The sequence below is a fragment of the Siphateles boraxobius genome, unplaced genomic scaffold (assembly GCF_051911475.1).
Source record: "Siphateles boraxobius isolate OS27281-9 unplaced genomic scaffold, OSU_SipBor_1 48, whole genome shotgun sequence".
In the NCBI taxonomy this organism is placed as follows: domain Eukaryota; kingdom Metazoa; phylum Chordata; class Actinopteri; order Cypriniformes; family Leuciscidae; genus Siphateles; species Siphateles boraxobius.
Window position 1 is genome coordinate 4,163,543 of NW_027509119.1, and position 16,284 is coordinate 4,179,826.

At 38.1% G+C, this 16,284-nt stretch overlaps 1 protein-coding gene across 1 annotated transcript in view; it reads left to right on the plus strand.

Moving 5' to 3' along the window:
* Window positions 1-16,284, plus strand: part of znf609b (zinc finger protein 609b) — a 69,582-nt gene that overhangs the window by 8,117 nt on the left and 45,181 nt on the right. The window contains exon 2 of the mRNA XM_077201625.1: window positions 3,548-4,416. Coding sequence (XP_077057740.1) covers window positions 3,673-4,416 — 744 coding nt within the window. The 5' untranslated portion in view covers window positions 3,548-3,672. The remainder of the gene's footprint in view (window positions 1-3,547; window positions 4,417-16,284) is intronic.

The window sequence follows — 16,284 nt, forward strand, 5'->3', positions numbered from 1 at the left end:
AAGCCCTCCGCTCGCTGAACTGATCTGCAGTTAAGCTTGGCGAAGCATTTCAAATATGGATAGAGTAACATGAGTTAATCAGATGCTTACAGATCTAGCGTGAGCGGGTTCTTAAGTTATTTTCCAGCACTTGTTTGCAGCTCGACCTCATTGACATTGCTGCAGACTTGAGTGTTAATTATTTACGCTGTCAGAGGTCAAAGTGCATGCTCTTTTGACTTGTGTTGGCTTATTTGGCCGTACCCTTGCAAAGCAGAGATGACCTGTGTTAAAGAATGGCTGCTTTAATTAGACATCAAACATCAGGTTTTGAAAGCAGCCCAATATCAGCAGACACGTGTTCTTAACCAATACTTTGGCACATAATATAGGTCAGAATGCTCACAATTTCACAGATCTGTTTTCTATTTAGAAGTGAATGTCTTTGCAAAAATGTTGCCGTTGTTATCTAGCCTAAACTTTGCTCATTGTTCAGTGTAACACTGTGCTTTGCATTAATCTTGTTTGCAAGATATATACTTTTAACAACTGAAGTAGTGGTCAAGTGATAATATATTTTTTTAACAGCCTATGCAGATATCTAGAGAGCAGAGTTGCCATAAGCAACATAAAACTGTTTATTATAAAAACTTATGACTGTTGGCAGATTTTGGAACTGGCAAAAGAAGGAAATTTCACTCAATAATATTTGGCTCTGTTTACACCTGGTATTAAGATGGCTTTTGGTCGATCGGATCACAGGTGGACGACACTAAATACAGGTGTAAACAGGGTCTGAAATGTTTAGAGTTTGACCTCGTTCGAGCTCTTCCAGAGTTAGTGGAAAACGCATTCGACCGGATTGCTTTCGTAGTGTAAACGCTCATGTGATCGAATGTGTTCAAACAGCCACAAAAGACAGTCTTCTCTTTATTAACATTATGAGAAGAGCTCTAGCCAGACGGGATTTAAACTTTGTCAGCTGAAGACCCAAGTTTGGTTTAAAGATGAAAAACGTACCAAACACAATGTTGTCATCATTCCTGATCTCTAAAGCCCCTTTCACACAGCGTGTTGATCCCGGGAAATTGCCAGAACGCCTTCTGTGTGAACGCAAACACGACCCGGGATTGAAGCCGGGATTGATCCCGGGTTGGGGACCGAGTAACATTGCCGGGATCAGTCCCGGAACGCGCGCTGTGTGAACAAAAGCCAGAATCAATGCCGTGTCGTAATGATGACACTGAAGTGAAGTGAAAGCAGGCTAGTGAAACGGTACGTAATGCGCTAGTTTATGATCGAATCAGAGAAAAAAATGCACAAGCGTGGTTTCTCCAGAGAGAAATCGCAGCTCATAAGCAAACTATAGACGCTGCTGAGACATTACATGTCACATCGATGTCACGTGTCTTCACAGGATGTTTACGGGAAAAAACAGGATTTTTAAGGATTTTTAATGAACCAAAATCAAACGAACCCGGGTCAAATCCCGGGTCACTTTATCCGTGTGTTTTCCGGAATCTCTGTGTGAAAGGGGCTTAACACACACTCACAGCGTTTGGCTGGTCTTGTGTCTGACAGAGCAGAAACTAAAGCTGATGCTCTCCGTGTGTTTTTCCATCACCTCTGGTCGCGTTCATATTTAAATTGTGTAAGCTTATTTTTTCCATTAGATTGAAAGATCTGAAAAATCCCATACATTTACCCACACACATAGACCTTTCACTTGAAGAAATCAGGACAGAAGTGGTGGAAAGTGGACAAGAGACGGATTAAAACACCGGGTGTAAACGGCTGTAAAATGGACAAATATTGAATGAATGATTAATTGCCGTGGCCAAACTTTTTTCACTAGACTGATGAATAAAAAATGTTGAGCTTTAATATTTTGTGTAAAAAGTTAATCATCATCACAATCACCAAATCATCATCCATTTTGATGTCCGTGAAGTTTGTTGTGTATAACTTTATGTATCTTTACTAACTGCACTTGTATCTGGATGAATAGTAGTACCAACTGGTATAATGTTCTTCTTTCTAAACTCTTATACAAGTGTTTCCTTTGTTTTACCATCGCTGAATCGACAAATGCCACCATTGCAGAAATTATTTAATAAGTTATGGAATGTTGGTTGCACTTAATTTGACAGTACATGCATTTACAGTGTACTGACCCAAGAAAGAACGGAGTAATAAAACAAGGTAGCTACATGGTAGGGCTGAGCAATTCATCGTAATTAATTTTTGATTTTGGCTTCCAACGTTTATGAAAACATAATCGAGTTAAACTATTATTTACAGCTGCCACATAAATGGTGCATTCCTCACTGCGCCAAACTTAACATCCAAATCAGCCAAATAAGTGAATGTTTTAAAATATAGTCTACTGTTGCTAAATTACGGGACATGTTTGTTTGATATAAAACAGTGTTATTAAAAGCGTATTAAGCCGCAAAAGAGACACTGTTCCCCAGGTGGCTTTCTGTGCTTTCATAAGCAAAGAATACTATGGGCTTCGCCTAAACGGTTAAATAGCCTACACACAAAAATGTCAAATTTGCGTTTTGGGAAGCATCCTTATAAATACAGTTGATTATGTCTTAAGTGAATGTAAACAGCTGAGAAAGAAAATGCATGCGTGTAAGAGTATGTTGGATCTGTGCATTAGCTCCTAAAGTGACAACAGCCAAACATTATTGCTTCAAATCTGTCATTAATGTTCATCAAACATTATATTTAATGTATACATTGAATATTATGCAGTGTTTTTACATTTACATTCAGATTCTGTTGTAGGCTATTTGCTACTTATCTGAATCCCACTATTAGTACATCTTCCTGAAAAACTTAAAGCGCTATTTAATTTGTTTTTTTGTTTTGTTGTTTTTTTGTCCATTTTGTTTAATCGTTTCTTTGTTCTTATTGTATTGCTGACTGTTTACTTGTCTTCTATTAACCTTTTTCTTAGCTACATTAGTTAACCTAGTATTAGTTTTTGCTAAAGTAGCCTATCGATAATTGTGAAATTTTACTGATATTGAAAATTACTCGTATAATGAAATAACATTTTGATCATGTCGCCCACCAATAGTCGTGTTAAATAATCGTGATTTCAATATTGATCAAAATGATCTTGATTGTTTTTTGCCATAATCGAGCAGCCCTACTACATGGACTTGGACTCAACATGGGTTGAGGTTAGGATTATGGTTATTATAGTTATAACTGTGTAATATCTAGATACTAAGTACATACATGCATAACAGAACTGTAAAATAGTGCTACTGAAATTTGAATCGAATGCGATGAGATAAAAATGTGTACCTGAAAATGACAAGAAAACATGCCTTTCTGTTAAGTTTCTCAAATTAACATGGAAAAGATAGATTGCATCTGTTTGGGACACTATAACTGTCCTGCTTTTCAAAGTTATTGCTCGTGTTTTGTGTATTTGCTCCTGCGTGGCAAGCCAAGTCCTTATTTAGTGCTTCATATTCATCCATTACCGTTTTATTTTCAGAGTACAATTTCAAGACAGATAATCCCTCTTTGTATGTCTCTCCTCTAGGGCAAAATGTGGGCGACTGGGAAGTTGACATCAATACGTTGAGGACACTGTTCTCCTTCTCCCCACACCCTGGCAGTCTGAGAAATCAGACGTTACTGTGACAAACCTGGGCCGCTGGCACTAAAATGTCCCTAAGTGGTGGCACTGCAGGCGGGAAAGGTGTGGACTCGAATGCGGTGGACACTTACGACAGCGGTGATGAGTGGGATATCGGGGTTGGAAATCTGATTATCGACCTTGACGCTGACCTAGAGAAGGACAAACTTGAGATGTCTGGCACCAAGGACGGAGGGGGAATGGCAGCTCCACCTAGCGCAGTAGCGGCTCTGCCAGACAATATCAAGTTCGTTAGCCCAGTTAGTGCCCCTCAGGGCAAAGAGAGCAAATCCAAATCCAAACGCAACAAAAATTCAAAGGACAATAGCAGCAAGTCTCCAGCTGCAGATGGAGCAAAAAAGGAGCATCAGGGACGGACCCAAGGGGAGGTTACTGGTGCGACAGGTAGTTCAGGAGCCAGCAACTCCACTACGGGCAAAGGTGCCGAGAAAGGCGCCAAGGCCTCACGCGGTGTGCCAAACAGCAAAAAGGAAAAGGAAGTATCGAGTGGGAAAAACAAGAAAGAAAAAAGCGAAAGCACACCAGTTGCAGTCGTGGCAATTGAGAAGGAGATAGTTGCGAACGCTCAGGCGTTTGGGAGCACACGCAACACGCCCTTTGACAATACGCAGAACGCAGACATTGCTGTGACAGAGCAACTTGGGAATAACGCTCTGGAAACTGTTGGAATTGTCTCTCCGTTAGCTATTAAATCAGAGCCGGAGGAGCTTGACGGGGAATGCAGAGTTCTCAAGAAGATGAAAAATGAAAAGGTAAGCGCGGATGGCCCGCTTGTGTATTTGAGCCATTTAGCAGCTACTGCACATTGTGTTATTGATGTATTGATAACTTGAGTCGATATTAACGGGACCTTAACCACCTGAATGCAAGTGAGTTGTTTCCTCCTGTTTTTGGCATTGTGTGTGCTTTTTGATGGACATTTTGTGCTACTTTTTGATCGGAAAGTAGAGAAAGGACCAGATTCCAACTTGCATTACCCAAATAAGGTAATCATGGTGTTTCAACTGTTAGTTCATGGATCTGGCATTTAAAAAAATATATTTTTCAAAAAAATTATCATCACAGTGTGTATAAAAACATATTTAAGGAATATTTACAGTATTATGCTAACATTATTACATTACAAATTTGTTTGGCTTGTTTTTCCCCCCCTGTCGTTCCGGTCTTTGAATAGAGGGAAGTTTTGGACTGGTTTGGCTGTTAATCCCAGGAGCCAAAGATGTATTTTGGGGGGAGGGGAGGAAAAAAGCTCAGACCCCTCGAACCCACTGGCCTAAACTTACTGTGGGGGAAGGGTTAGAAGAAGGTCATTTATCTGCATGTATACAAGCTTTTAATCTGAACAGAACAGCTTCTGTGCTTCTGGGGATCTTTAAAATTAGAAAGGAATTAAAGCTTTAAATTCAGTTTCAGATCTTAAACTGATAAGTGATGACAGTGTTTGTTTGTAACTTTTACATTGGCCTTTTATCTGTGGAAAGAAACAGTTGTGGCTTCCACTGTTAAAAACGTAATCATGTAACGTTTTGCAAGTACATGCCGTTCGACTAAAAGAACAAATGCGGATTGTCATATTCATTACAGGATTATGTTTGCTACTGTTGTGCTTTGTTGCGTAGATTTGCCAAGATTAAAATTCCAGTCACCATAAAGAGCCTACCATGTGTCTTTTGGAGATGGTTTTAAAGCCCATTTTAAGTTCGCTTCCTAAGCTTTTTTTGTCTTTTCAGTAGCATAGTGTGACAAAATAAATCTGTGTTAGATTAGCGTAGGTAACCATAATTTCAGATATTGATGACCCAAATGTTGTAAATCAAAGCCAAATCCTGTACTCTCCCAGATTTCCACAGTGCACAATCTTCGTGGAAACATCAGTACAAAAGAGATGTTTGCTTCCCGGTGATTGTACACATGACTTGCTTCTCGGGTCAAGTAGATATTGTGCAATTAAAAGATTCCAAACTTGAAGTAAGAATGCAGTGATTTGTGCAAAAAATTTGTCCATTTTGCAGTTTATGTTGTGACAGTTAGTTGCGCATTTGTATTTAATGTAAATTGAATTCCTGTAAGCCAATTTTTCCAAGAAGAGATGCATTTAGTATGTCTATACGTTCAATATATTTTATAAACTCTTGACTGATTAATAGATAATCTGCTTTTTCCCGTCCTTTGTTTTCGTTGTCTGCAAAAATCCAACTGGTTGACGTCTAAATTTTAGTATTGGTGATAGGTTTGGATGGTGCAACACTGTTTTTTTTTTTTTATAGCGTTTAAAATTATTTTAGCTTATGATGCAGCATGAGAGAAGGAATTCAGTAAAATACAAGGTGGCAAAAAATCAGCAATTAGAGCAATGGCAGATTTGAGAAACAAAGCCTTTCCGCGGTGCGTTTCCCTCAGCTTTGTACATGGCGACTGCGAGTATGTTTGGATGGGTGTTAAAGCCAGCAGCGGGGGTGGGGGAGGGGAGCGCGCGAGCTAGCACTGCTAATTCAGCTCATGAAAGGCTTGAGCAGTGAGAGCAGCTGTCCTCCATTGTCAGCCAGCAAATTTCCAGCATGCCTCATTTCACCTCTCAATGTGAGCAGAGAGAAAGCTAGAGGGCAGAACAGAGGGGGATAAACAAACAGAGACCGATAAATGAGAGAAGGAATGAATAAATGAGAGAGAACTGTTGAATGCCTCAAGTTGCCGCAGTGCTTCTAAACGGAGGTTGGAGAGATCATGTGTTAAATGCCACCGATGGAGTCTGGGTGTAGCTTTGCGAGGGGTTGGAAGGTGCTCTGCTCGAATCTGCCAAAGAAAAAAGGTCAGAGGAAAGAGAAGGGGGAACAAATGACCTGGCTAAATGAAAGAGGGGGAGAGGGGTTGCTTTGTAAGTGGATGAAGTCTTTAACTTCCTACACTCTAAGGAGCTTGTCAGCACTCCCAGTTCCACTGAGGCGAAAGAGGACTGGTGAAGAAATCAGGACTGTCACAATTCACTTAATTGCACTACTAAAAATACCAAGTATTAAAGGTCCCATATTATGCAAAATTCACTTTTGCATGCTGTTTGGACATAAATGTGTGTTGGCAGTGTGTGTACACAACCACCCAATAGTGATAAAAATCCACTCACTCCTTTTTTATTAATCCCCATAAATCATTAGCAGTGTCTCCCAACGACCTGTTTTCAGAATGCTGTTTTAGTGACGTCACTAAGTACAGGCCCCGCCCACGAGTGTTGACAGACACTGCCGTTCTGACATAGACCCGCCCTGATCGAGTTCACAGCTGCTGCACTGACCAGAATGTCTCCCAGCGTTGTAGGTGTTGTGTATTAATCCACATAGCTCTCTCTATTTACTCCCGAAATCTGATGCAGCCGCTGAAGACAAGGTGTAATTATTTTGTTTTTAAAGAAAATGCTCCCTCAACTCTACCGACATTCGTTTATGTACTTGCGCACTTCTTATATCTTACTGTTTACTCAGCTCTTACGGTGAGTTTCTAAAAACTGACACTTCATCTTTTGTGTTATGTACAATAAACTTTATTAAACTCATCAGTATATGTTTGATCATCATTCGGACCTGGTCCGAAACAGCAGACTTGTAGGCTATTAATAGTGGATACATACAAGCAGATGACAAATACGTTATAACCGTAATGATCTGTTGGGTATTTTGAGCTAAAACTTCACATACACAGTCTGCGGACATCAGAGACTTATTTTACATCTTGTGAAAAGGGGCATAATATGGGACCTTTAACTGGGTCACACTTCCACTATGATAAGCAATGCCCCCCCCTTTTATTCAGACTTTTATTCAGACTTTTATTCAGAAATAATTGATCAATGCAAATTAGAGCTGCACGATTCTGGATAAATAAATTTACAAAAAATTAAAATAGAGATCACAATTTCCCTGCAATTCTGAGAAAATGTTCTGGAAGTTCTGACAATTGTAATTGCTGCAGTCTATTAAAAAAAACTTTAATTTGATTGAATTATAAAAATAAATAAAAATCGGGTTGAGTGAATGATTCAATGACTCACTCAATAAGACTTCACTTATTTCATTACTGGATGAATCATGTTTTTTTGAACGATTCTCTTGAATTAATGATTCAATGACAAAAAATGTTCATAATCACTTGTCGCCACCTACTGGTGTAATGATGTAATGATACAATCTTTATTTGAAGCTGTCATTTAGGAATAAGATCACGTGTGTAATTGTGCAACTCTAATGCACGAAGGTAAATGAAAGTGAAACTTGTGTTAAGGTTTTTTGTTACATTGACTTTTAATAATGAAACCTTTGTGTTTTGAAGAAATCCAAAGATATTGTTAAAAAAATATATATTTTTGGGCGAACTAACCCTTTAAGATATGTACCGTACGAAATATTTATAACAATACTTTTTAAAATCTATTACAGGAAAGAAGAAATAGCATAGTATAATAGAAAAATGAACTCTCAACTCTTCTTATGCCATTTTCTAACACCTTTTAGTGCTAGAGTAAATGATGGCAAAAGCAATCAAACGTTTGAAAAAGTGCAAATGAGCATTCACATGTTCATTATCCAATATCAATACAGACAAATAAATAAACACAGAACACAAATATCAGCCAATAACCAATATGGTTCCAATATATTTTTCATTCTTATTAAAACTGTTGCAGCTTCAGCCTCGCATTCGTCACAGTTAAAAGAGTTGAAAGAGAAATGCTGCAAACACCAAGCGTTTGTGAACAATATTCGCCTGAAGCACACTTTAGAAAATCCATTGCAACCGGTTCATCCCGGAATCTTTTGGCATACCGTGCATTATTTGAGACGCACTAATCCTACTCAGGCTTACTGTTTAGGGTGGATATTATGAATTGGGATGCGGTGTAGTCAGTTTAGGACATGTGGTCTGATCATTTGAACAGCTCTCTCTCTCTCTCACGGTACAGAATGAGGGTGGTAAGTAGCAGCGATTGGCTGTAATTTTTTTTGAAAACTTTGCATAATCCGTAGCATGTGCAGCGCATTGTTTTTCTGAAATTAAAAATTATTTAGCCTACTACTTCGGCAAAAACAGCTGTTGTATAAAGTGATGTGGGGGTGGCCATTGGACCATCATGAATCTCTTTATAATGGCAGTTCTTTCATTTTGACAAGCACAATACTTTAAGGCATTGGGGCTGCTGTGAAAAGTGGAACATTATTGTTTGATCAAGAAAATCACAAGATCTCATTCATACTTCTTTCTTGTACTGCAGAATGTGTAAAGAGCTGCCATTCAAGGTTGCTCAGTTAGTCTTATGGTGTGTTTAACTTCTTTGTGCTCTGGCATTGTGTGTCGAGTTACTCTTCTTCTAATGAGGTTAGTGTCACTGGAAAAATCCTTTTAAGAAGATTAGAGGGAATTGTTAAAGATTTCAGCGACAGAATGCTTTAGGATTTCTTTGTGTAGGAGACAATCCAGGCAGAATCTAGTGCTGCTTTAGTTCACAATTTACAAATCTATGTGTATTGGCATTGAATGCTGCATGAAAATCTTGCGTCTCAGGAACTTCAGGGTGATCTTGATATCGTGATGGTATAGTTTGGCATAATTAGAGCTGCACAATTAATTGTTACAAGATGCGATCTTGATTCAAACACCCACAGAGAGAGCAGTTGTCATGTAGATTTGAATCCGCTTCACAAATCACACAGTATCATTAATTTTTTTGTCTTACAATAATTAATTTTCACAGAAGAACTGAGATATAAGTTTGTTGTTCGAATATAAACACTGATGACTACGATAGTCATCAAAATAGAGAAAATAAAATGTTGAAAGTAACTTGATGCTTCACATAAAGATTGTATTAATTACATCGTTACACCAGTAGGTGGCGACACGTGACTGTTACATTCATTTGTCATTGAATCATTAATTCAAGAGATTCGTTCAAAAATACTTGATTCATAATGAAACTAGTCTTTATGAGTGTGTCATTGAATCATTCGCTCAACCCAATTAAAAAAAAATATTGATTCAAATGAATTAAATAATTCTCAAAGGTGCATTGAAAATACCCGTTTTTCTTACCCATACATGCTGAATGCTGAACAAGGGCTGAATAAGCCCTTCTCTGATCACTGCAATTTGCCTCTATAATCCTGTACAGTAAAATAAATAAGAGGGATTCGGGACGGAATTTGAGACTGGGCGTGACGTCATGCGCGTTCATGCTCGCTTGGCTATGTCTGGCAGGTTTGTGTATTCGTCGCCATTCTCCGTATCCGCGAAGACAACTCGAGCGACAAAAGCAGAAGATGGATTCAAAGAGACCGGCTTGTTGTCCATTCCAAACCCCAACGCAAACTCCACGTAAGACAAATAAAAGAAAACTTTTTTGTAGTGCCACCAAAAGGGCCACATTGGAGTCAGACAGGCGTCGGAATAAGACGAGAGTCAACATCGGGAAAGCTTTCAACAAATGGAAAGATCTCCGGTCTGCTCTAGGGCTCAAACGGGATCCTCAGTTGGCTTTTTACTTGATAAAACGGTAAGATATAGCCCAGTCTCTAATGTATGATACGGCAAATATATGACAACAAATGACGATCGTAAAATGTGTAATGCTTTAACTGGTTGTAGTTTCGCTTGTTGCCAGAGGGGGCATAGTTCTGCAAAAACACAGACACTTGCGCTAAGCACCTTTAAATAGATTGTAGCAATTAACGTTTTGTCAGACGCTCTAGAAAATGGCATGTTATTTGGTTTAGTTGTCTATTCAGAATTGTGGGAGAATCATGATCTCTATTTTAAACAAAAAATCCTCATTTTATCCAGCTTTAATTAAATCTATATGACCATAAGTATATTTCTATGAACTTTTTAGGGTTTTCTTTTCTTTATTGTAGAGTCCCTTATATATCACTGGCCGTACTTAACTACATATCAACTAACTAAATTAAAGACCAATATAAAAAAAATTGACACCCTTTCATCTTCTTCAAAGATTTGCTAGCTGTTCATTTGTTTAAATAGAGAACCTTTTATTTATTTAGTTAAAATGCTTTCCCTTTCTCACATTCATCTGCTGTTTGTTTCACTCTTTCACACCCTCTCGTCATGGGAGCCCCTGAATGAATTGAGCAGTTCAGCAACAGTAATGCAGCCTTGCTGCTGAAGGGTTGTTTTCTTCACAGTCAGTCTCAGTTACTCATTACATCATGTAATGCTATGGATGTTTTATGTCGAGAGGACGTGCTGTGCAATATGTTTTGCTGCTTCAGGGGTGCAAAGTGCACATGTGAGATGAAAGGCTCATGCATCCATACTCCCATGTTTCCATAATCAATGTCAGCCATGACCTGAGGTCAGGGACCATGACCTGCCACCCTTTTCTCTCCTGTGAGCAATAGACTGTATTAATGTGAGCACCTAAACAGAAAGATTGTTAGGCTTATAATCAATATCTATTGGAGAGTTTGGCTTTACAATATAGCTTTAAGTATAGATTTTTTTGAAATGATTAAAAACAAATGGCCTCGTATTCATTTAATTCTAGACCCATATAAATTTCCAACCTGCATAGAACACAGAATGAGATATTTAGCAGAATGTTCTGGCTGTTCTTTGCATTAAGTAGGGATTAATAAATTGCTGGTACTTAAGTACCAAGTTGATACAAAAAAAAGTAACTTCACCAGTATTAGTATTTATACAATGTCGGGAGTAATTTGGTACCCGCATAGCACATTCCTATAGAGATGCACCGATTGCAATTTCCAATTTTTTTGTAAGTGTGACCTGCCGATTCCGATTTTCTTCCGAAGAACTATAATTGACCGCTTGTACAAACAAAAATCTACTTTTCTTCAATGCACAAAGATACAAGTAAAATGATAATAGAAAATACTTTTTGTTTATTCAGTTTTTCAGGTGGGCATACAGTATATTCAGGTAAGAAATACTACAGAAATTCGTAATCAAATGTAAAATAACACTGGATAGTCTTCATTGTAAAAACTAAATTACAATACAGATTAATGCTTACAATTAGTTCCAAAAGTTATTCAGTCCAGAGCAGAGAGTGATTTCCTTTGTCTTTTGTTCTTTTATTAACATGACTAGGGTTGCCAACTTCAGAAAAGAAAAATTCGGTTCTTTACAATCGTGGTTCTTTACTGGAAAATAAGGTACACTCAAAATTTGTATTGTATCACACCGTATATGTAATTTCAGGGTCGTAGGTGTTTAAAAGGTTCTCTGACAAACACATTTGTTTTGCTTAACCTATTTATGTACAATTTAAATATAATGCATACAAAAAAGTCACATTACACACAAACCATAGTTCAAAATAATAGCATTTTTCTGAAATAGAAAGCTTTTGTAACATTATTCACTACATTTGAAAGAAATTAAAGGGGTGGTTTACTGCTGTTTTTCTTTGCATGATTGTGTTTATGGGGTGCAATATAACATGTCTTCATGTTTTCTTATTTTTTTTAAAGCCTTATTTTTCATAAATTTCACCTTTGTTGTAAGCCGCTTTCTCCTCTGTCATTTGAACGACCAGTTGACTTCCTGATTCTGTGAAACCACTCCCTCAGAAACAGGCAATGGGCTCAGATTGGTTAGTTGGGCTGGTGTGTTGTAATTGGCTAAACTAGTGCACGTAGTCCGGAAGCTTCACGCCCATTACCTTTACGGGCGAAAGCTGCATGTGCTCCGGTCAAATGTAAATAGTGTCAATAGCCTACTGCCGTATCAGCTTGAGCCAGAATCAGACCCAGAACGCGGCAATGAAGAGAGTCAAGCAGAACCTCCCCAAACACGGCTCTTACAAAACGTTTCTGAATGGTACATTTTTGAATCATTTTTATTATTCTATTCTACTATTATTATATAAGAATTTCGATACGCTGTTACTTGAAAATGCTACTGCTGCTTGTTAGCTTTTGAGATACGGTTTTCTTCTGATTAAATGTTTAATATAACTGAATAAATGACTGAGTAATACCGTTTTTTAAAGTTATTGTTTGGTCGATATAATGAACAACAAAACAAACAAAAACAAACAAAACTTAGTTTACTCGGTGTATCGTTTTCTTTAGGTGTACATGTGGCAACTGTGTTAAAATGCCAACAGAACGTGAAAACATCTGATAACAGCAGCTGAAGTTTTCTGTTGCGATTACATATCACTTTTGAACTTTATACACGTTTGTCTTATACACACAAAATATCAAAGATCTAACTAGCTACAAACAGCGTTGGCATTGGTTTACGTTCTTGATCAAATCGAAAAATTACGTCATAAAGTATACATGGAAAATACGTTTACAAAATTAGTACCTAATTACAAATTCAGGTCCAAAATGTTTGTACGTGTTTGTCATAGACACACGAAATAGCATAACTAAGTGGCTACTAAAGCCAGGGCTGGCATTTGTTTACGTCCTTGATAAAACTAAAACATTACGTCTAAAATTATACATCCAAATACATTTAAAATTATTAAGTTTTACTTACAGGTTGTGGCCAAACAACTGCTGCCTCTGGTTTTAAAGTTTGAACTGCTTCATGTTTTAGTAACAGTTTGTTGTTGAATCCGACATTGAATTCGTGGAGACTCTGGAAGCTGTCTTCCGTAAAATGCGCAGCACAGAGAGCTAAATTACGATTTAATTTCCAGGAACATAATCAAACATAAATTGTAGCCATTCTTGACGAACTACAGCGTACCTAGGAAGCCCGAACACAGAAGACCTGACAGCTGGGTGAAAATAACACACTTTCGACGGCATGGCTACTGCTCTCCACTATAACTCTTCCTCTTCCATAAAGCCTCAGAAATATGGCCACGCCCCCTTTTTTGCATATTCCGGAGGGAGGGTTGATTATGGGTTAGTTACGTATAAAACCCGGGAGTATCTCGTTGTAGTCCCATTCGAGTCGTTTTTGTAGGCATTAAACTTCCTGATTTTTAAAAGACTGTATCTCTGCTTACGTTGAACTTTCAGCGCAGCAACTTTGCAGATACTGTTCATGCACCAAAAGCAACATTACACACTATTTAAAATGAAAAATGTGAAATCGCAATCAACCACCCCTTTAAAGAAAGTAATAGCCTACTTTCATTCAGCAAGGACGCATTAAATCAATCAAAATGACAGATTTTTTTTAAAAACATTAATAATAATCAGAAATGTTTCTTGAGCAGCAAATCACATCAGCAGATTATTCCCTCAAGTAGTTTTCATGTTTTCTTGCGTGGCTGGATGTTGGACTCAATTGTTGTTTGATTTTGCCAAGACTGATTTGCCGAAATCTGGCTGTAATCTCCCAGTCGACTAGTCGATTTATTGGTCGATACGTTCTGGCTCGACTAAAATTCTGATTGGTCGACTTTTTGCCGCGTTAATTTCATTACATTCTTTTCATCACTAATTGCTAAGGTGTTTTCAGAGCACCCCTGTTTCACAGGTAACAGTCTGTCTTCAGAACACCCCCTTGTTTTCACTTTTTTGGATTAGCCCAACCCACTGGAGACAGATTGAAGAAAGAACTAAGCATTGGTCTGCATCATCCATGGTGGTTTGCTGAATTTAGCGTTTAATTTACTGTCAAAGTAATCTACCATGTCAAAGACATCGGGAGTGTGGCAGTATTTTATGAAAATTAGAAAATAGAAAAAAATTTGAAGGCAAAGTTTGCATATCACAGCTCGACATCAAACATGGCATCCCCCAAAAAACGGTAAGCTAACTTGTCTGCGTTTAGTTGCCCCATCTGTTTTGAGTTGCTATATGAATGAACATATCAGAATTGGCATAAAACATTGAAATATGCCAATTAGTAATAATCGTTTTATAAATTAACTGCAGGCGCACCCGCATGCAACGACGGTAGCATCCCCCAGACCACGCTGGAAACATTTTATGGTTCACTTTTATTATTGTGACCATTTATTTCTAGTATTATTTATTGAATTTGGGCACTATTATTATTATTATTATGATTTTTTTTTAATGCGCAATTGTTTGTATGTTTTGAGCCTATGCTTTATTTTTCAGTTATGCACTTTAAGTTTCTGCTCTCGTCTTGATCTGGTTTGTTTAATAAATATTATGTATTTATTAAAGTGGATGTGCCTTGTGTGTTTAAAAGTAAAAGCTTTAAATTAATAGTCTATTCGTGTCTCAGCCACAAAGCTGTCGAGCTCCTATGTTTAGCCTCGCTCCGTGCGAGGACATACACAGAGCGGCTGAAATGATAGTGTCTGTCAGTTATCATAACATTATGACAAGAACAACTGTCTAAATTATGTTGCGTATTCCTCAACGGTTCTTGTGCTGATATCACTAGTTGACATAGTATTTTCGGAAATCATAGGCTATATTGCGCAGGTGCAACGCTGTCAGAGCCGGCAGACTCGAGTGTGTCATTTCAGTGCAAAATAATTAGGTCAAAAAACAATTGAATATACTGCAAATAGCCTACAAGTTTATTATTATAAATATATAAATATATGTTTATTTATAATTCATTTAGGCGGAGGACAAGGCTACCAAGTACTGTGCAGCTATATCTCACGTTTTTTTTTTACGTTAGAACTAATTAAGTCTAATTAGTCGAAATTTCAGGACTTTAGTCGACCAAGATTTTCTTTGGTTGCTTACAGCTTTAGTTAGCACGAGTCCGGATCAAACCGGGAGCGACCAGACAGCAGAGGATTCTGTTCGCTTATCAAACAATGATTTGTCCCAAAATAATGATTAATTCTCAATTTAGAGTTTGTTATTCGTATGGTCTGATGCGCATGAGGGAGGGCTGTGATTGGATGATGACCGGTGTCGTGATCGTTCTCATGTGTCTGGTTGCTCTTGTATCAGTCAGTGGTTAGATCAGCTTAGCACTCAATAAACAGGACAAGGGAGGTCACGTACCGGACAAATAAATTAGGCCCAATATACGGGACGTCCCGGATAATACGGGACAGTTGGCAACCCTAAACATGACAGAGAGAGCAGCAGGAATATTAGATTACTGTCACTTTAACAGTTTATGCACGGATCCAATATACTGATACACAACTTGCGTTTTCTTTCTCAACTAATTTGGTTCCAAAACTGACTTTGTGTAGTTGAATACTCGCCAAGATGGACATTTTAACACAATGTTGTTTGTATTTGACCGTTTAAGTGCAATAAGCCACTCTTTTTGGTATTTGCGAATCACAAGCTGCTTGAGACTGAGAGGCGGCTTGTGCGCTGGCTCCACTTATATAGATCCATTGTGTGAGTGTGAAACCTACAGGAATTAGTCAAATTATGCACAATACAAGCACTATTTAACCGGAGCAAATGAGACGAGTGAGTGAGAGGAGGCGGGTGTGTGTCACTTTGCCGTCGGAGAGAAGAGAGCGAGAACACACAGTTGATGTTATTGCCTTTTCTGCTGGCAACAAAAATGGTCCGGCTCCGGTACCTGTCCGGTCAATCTCTACTTTCCAATGTTATGTGTGTGTGCATGTACAGTATTACATTAATGTAAACATAAATCTGAATTGTCAAAATATTGAATCTTGTGAATCCGATCCGTCACTGTCATCATTAATCATGTGATTCAACATG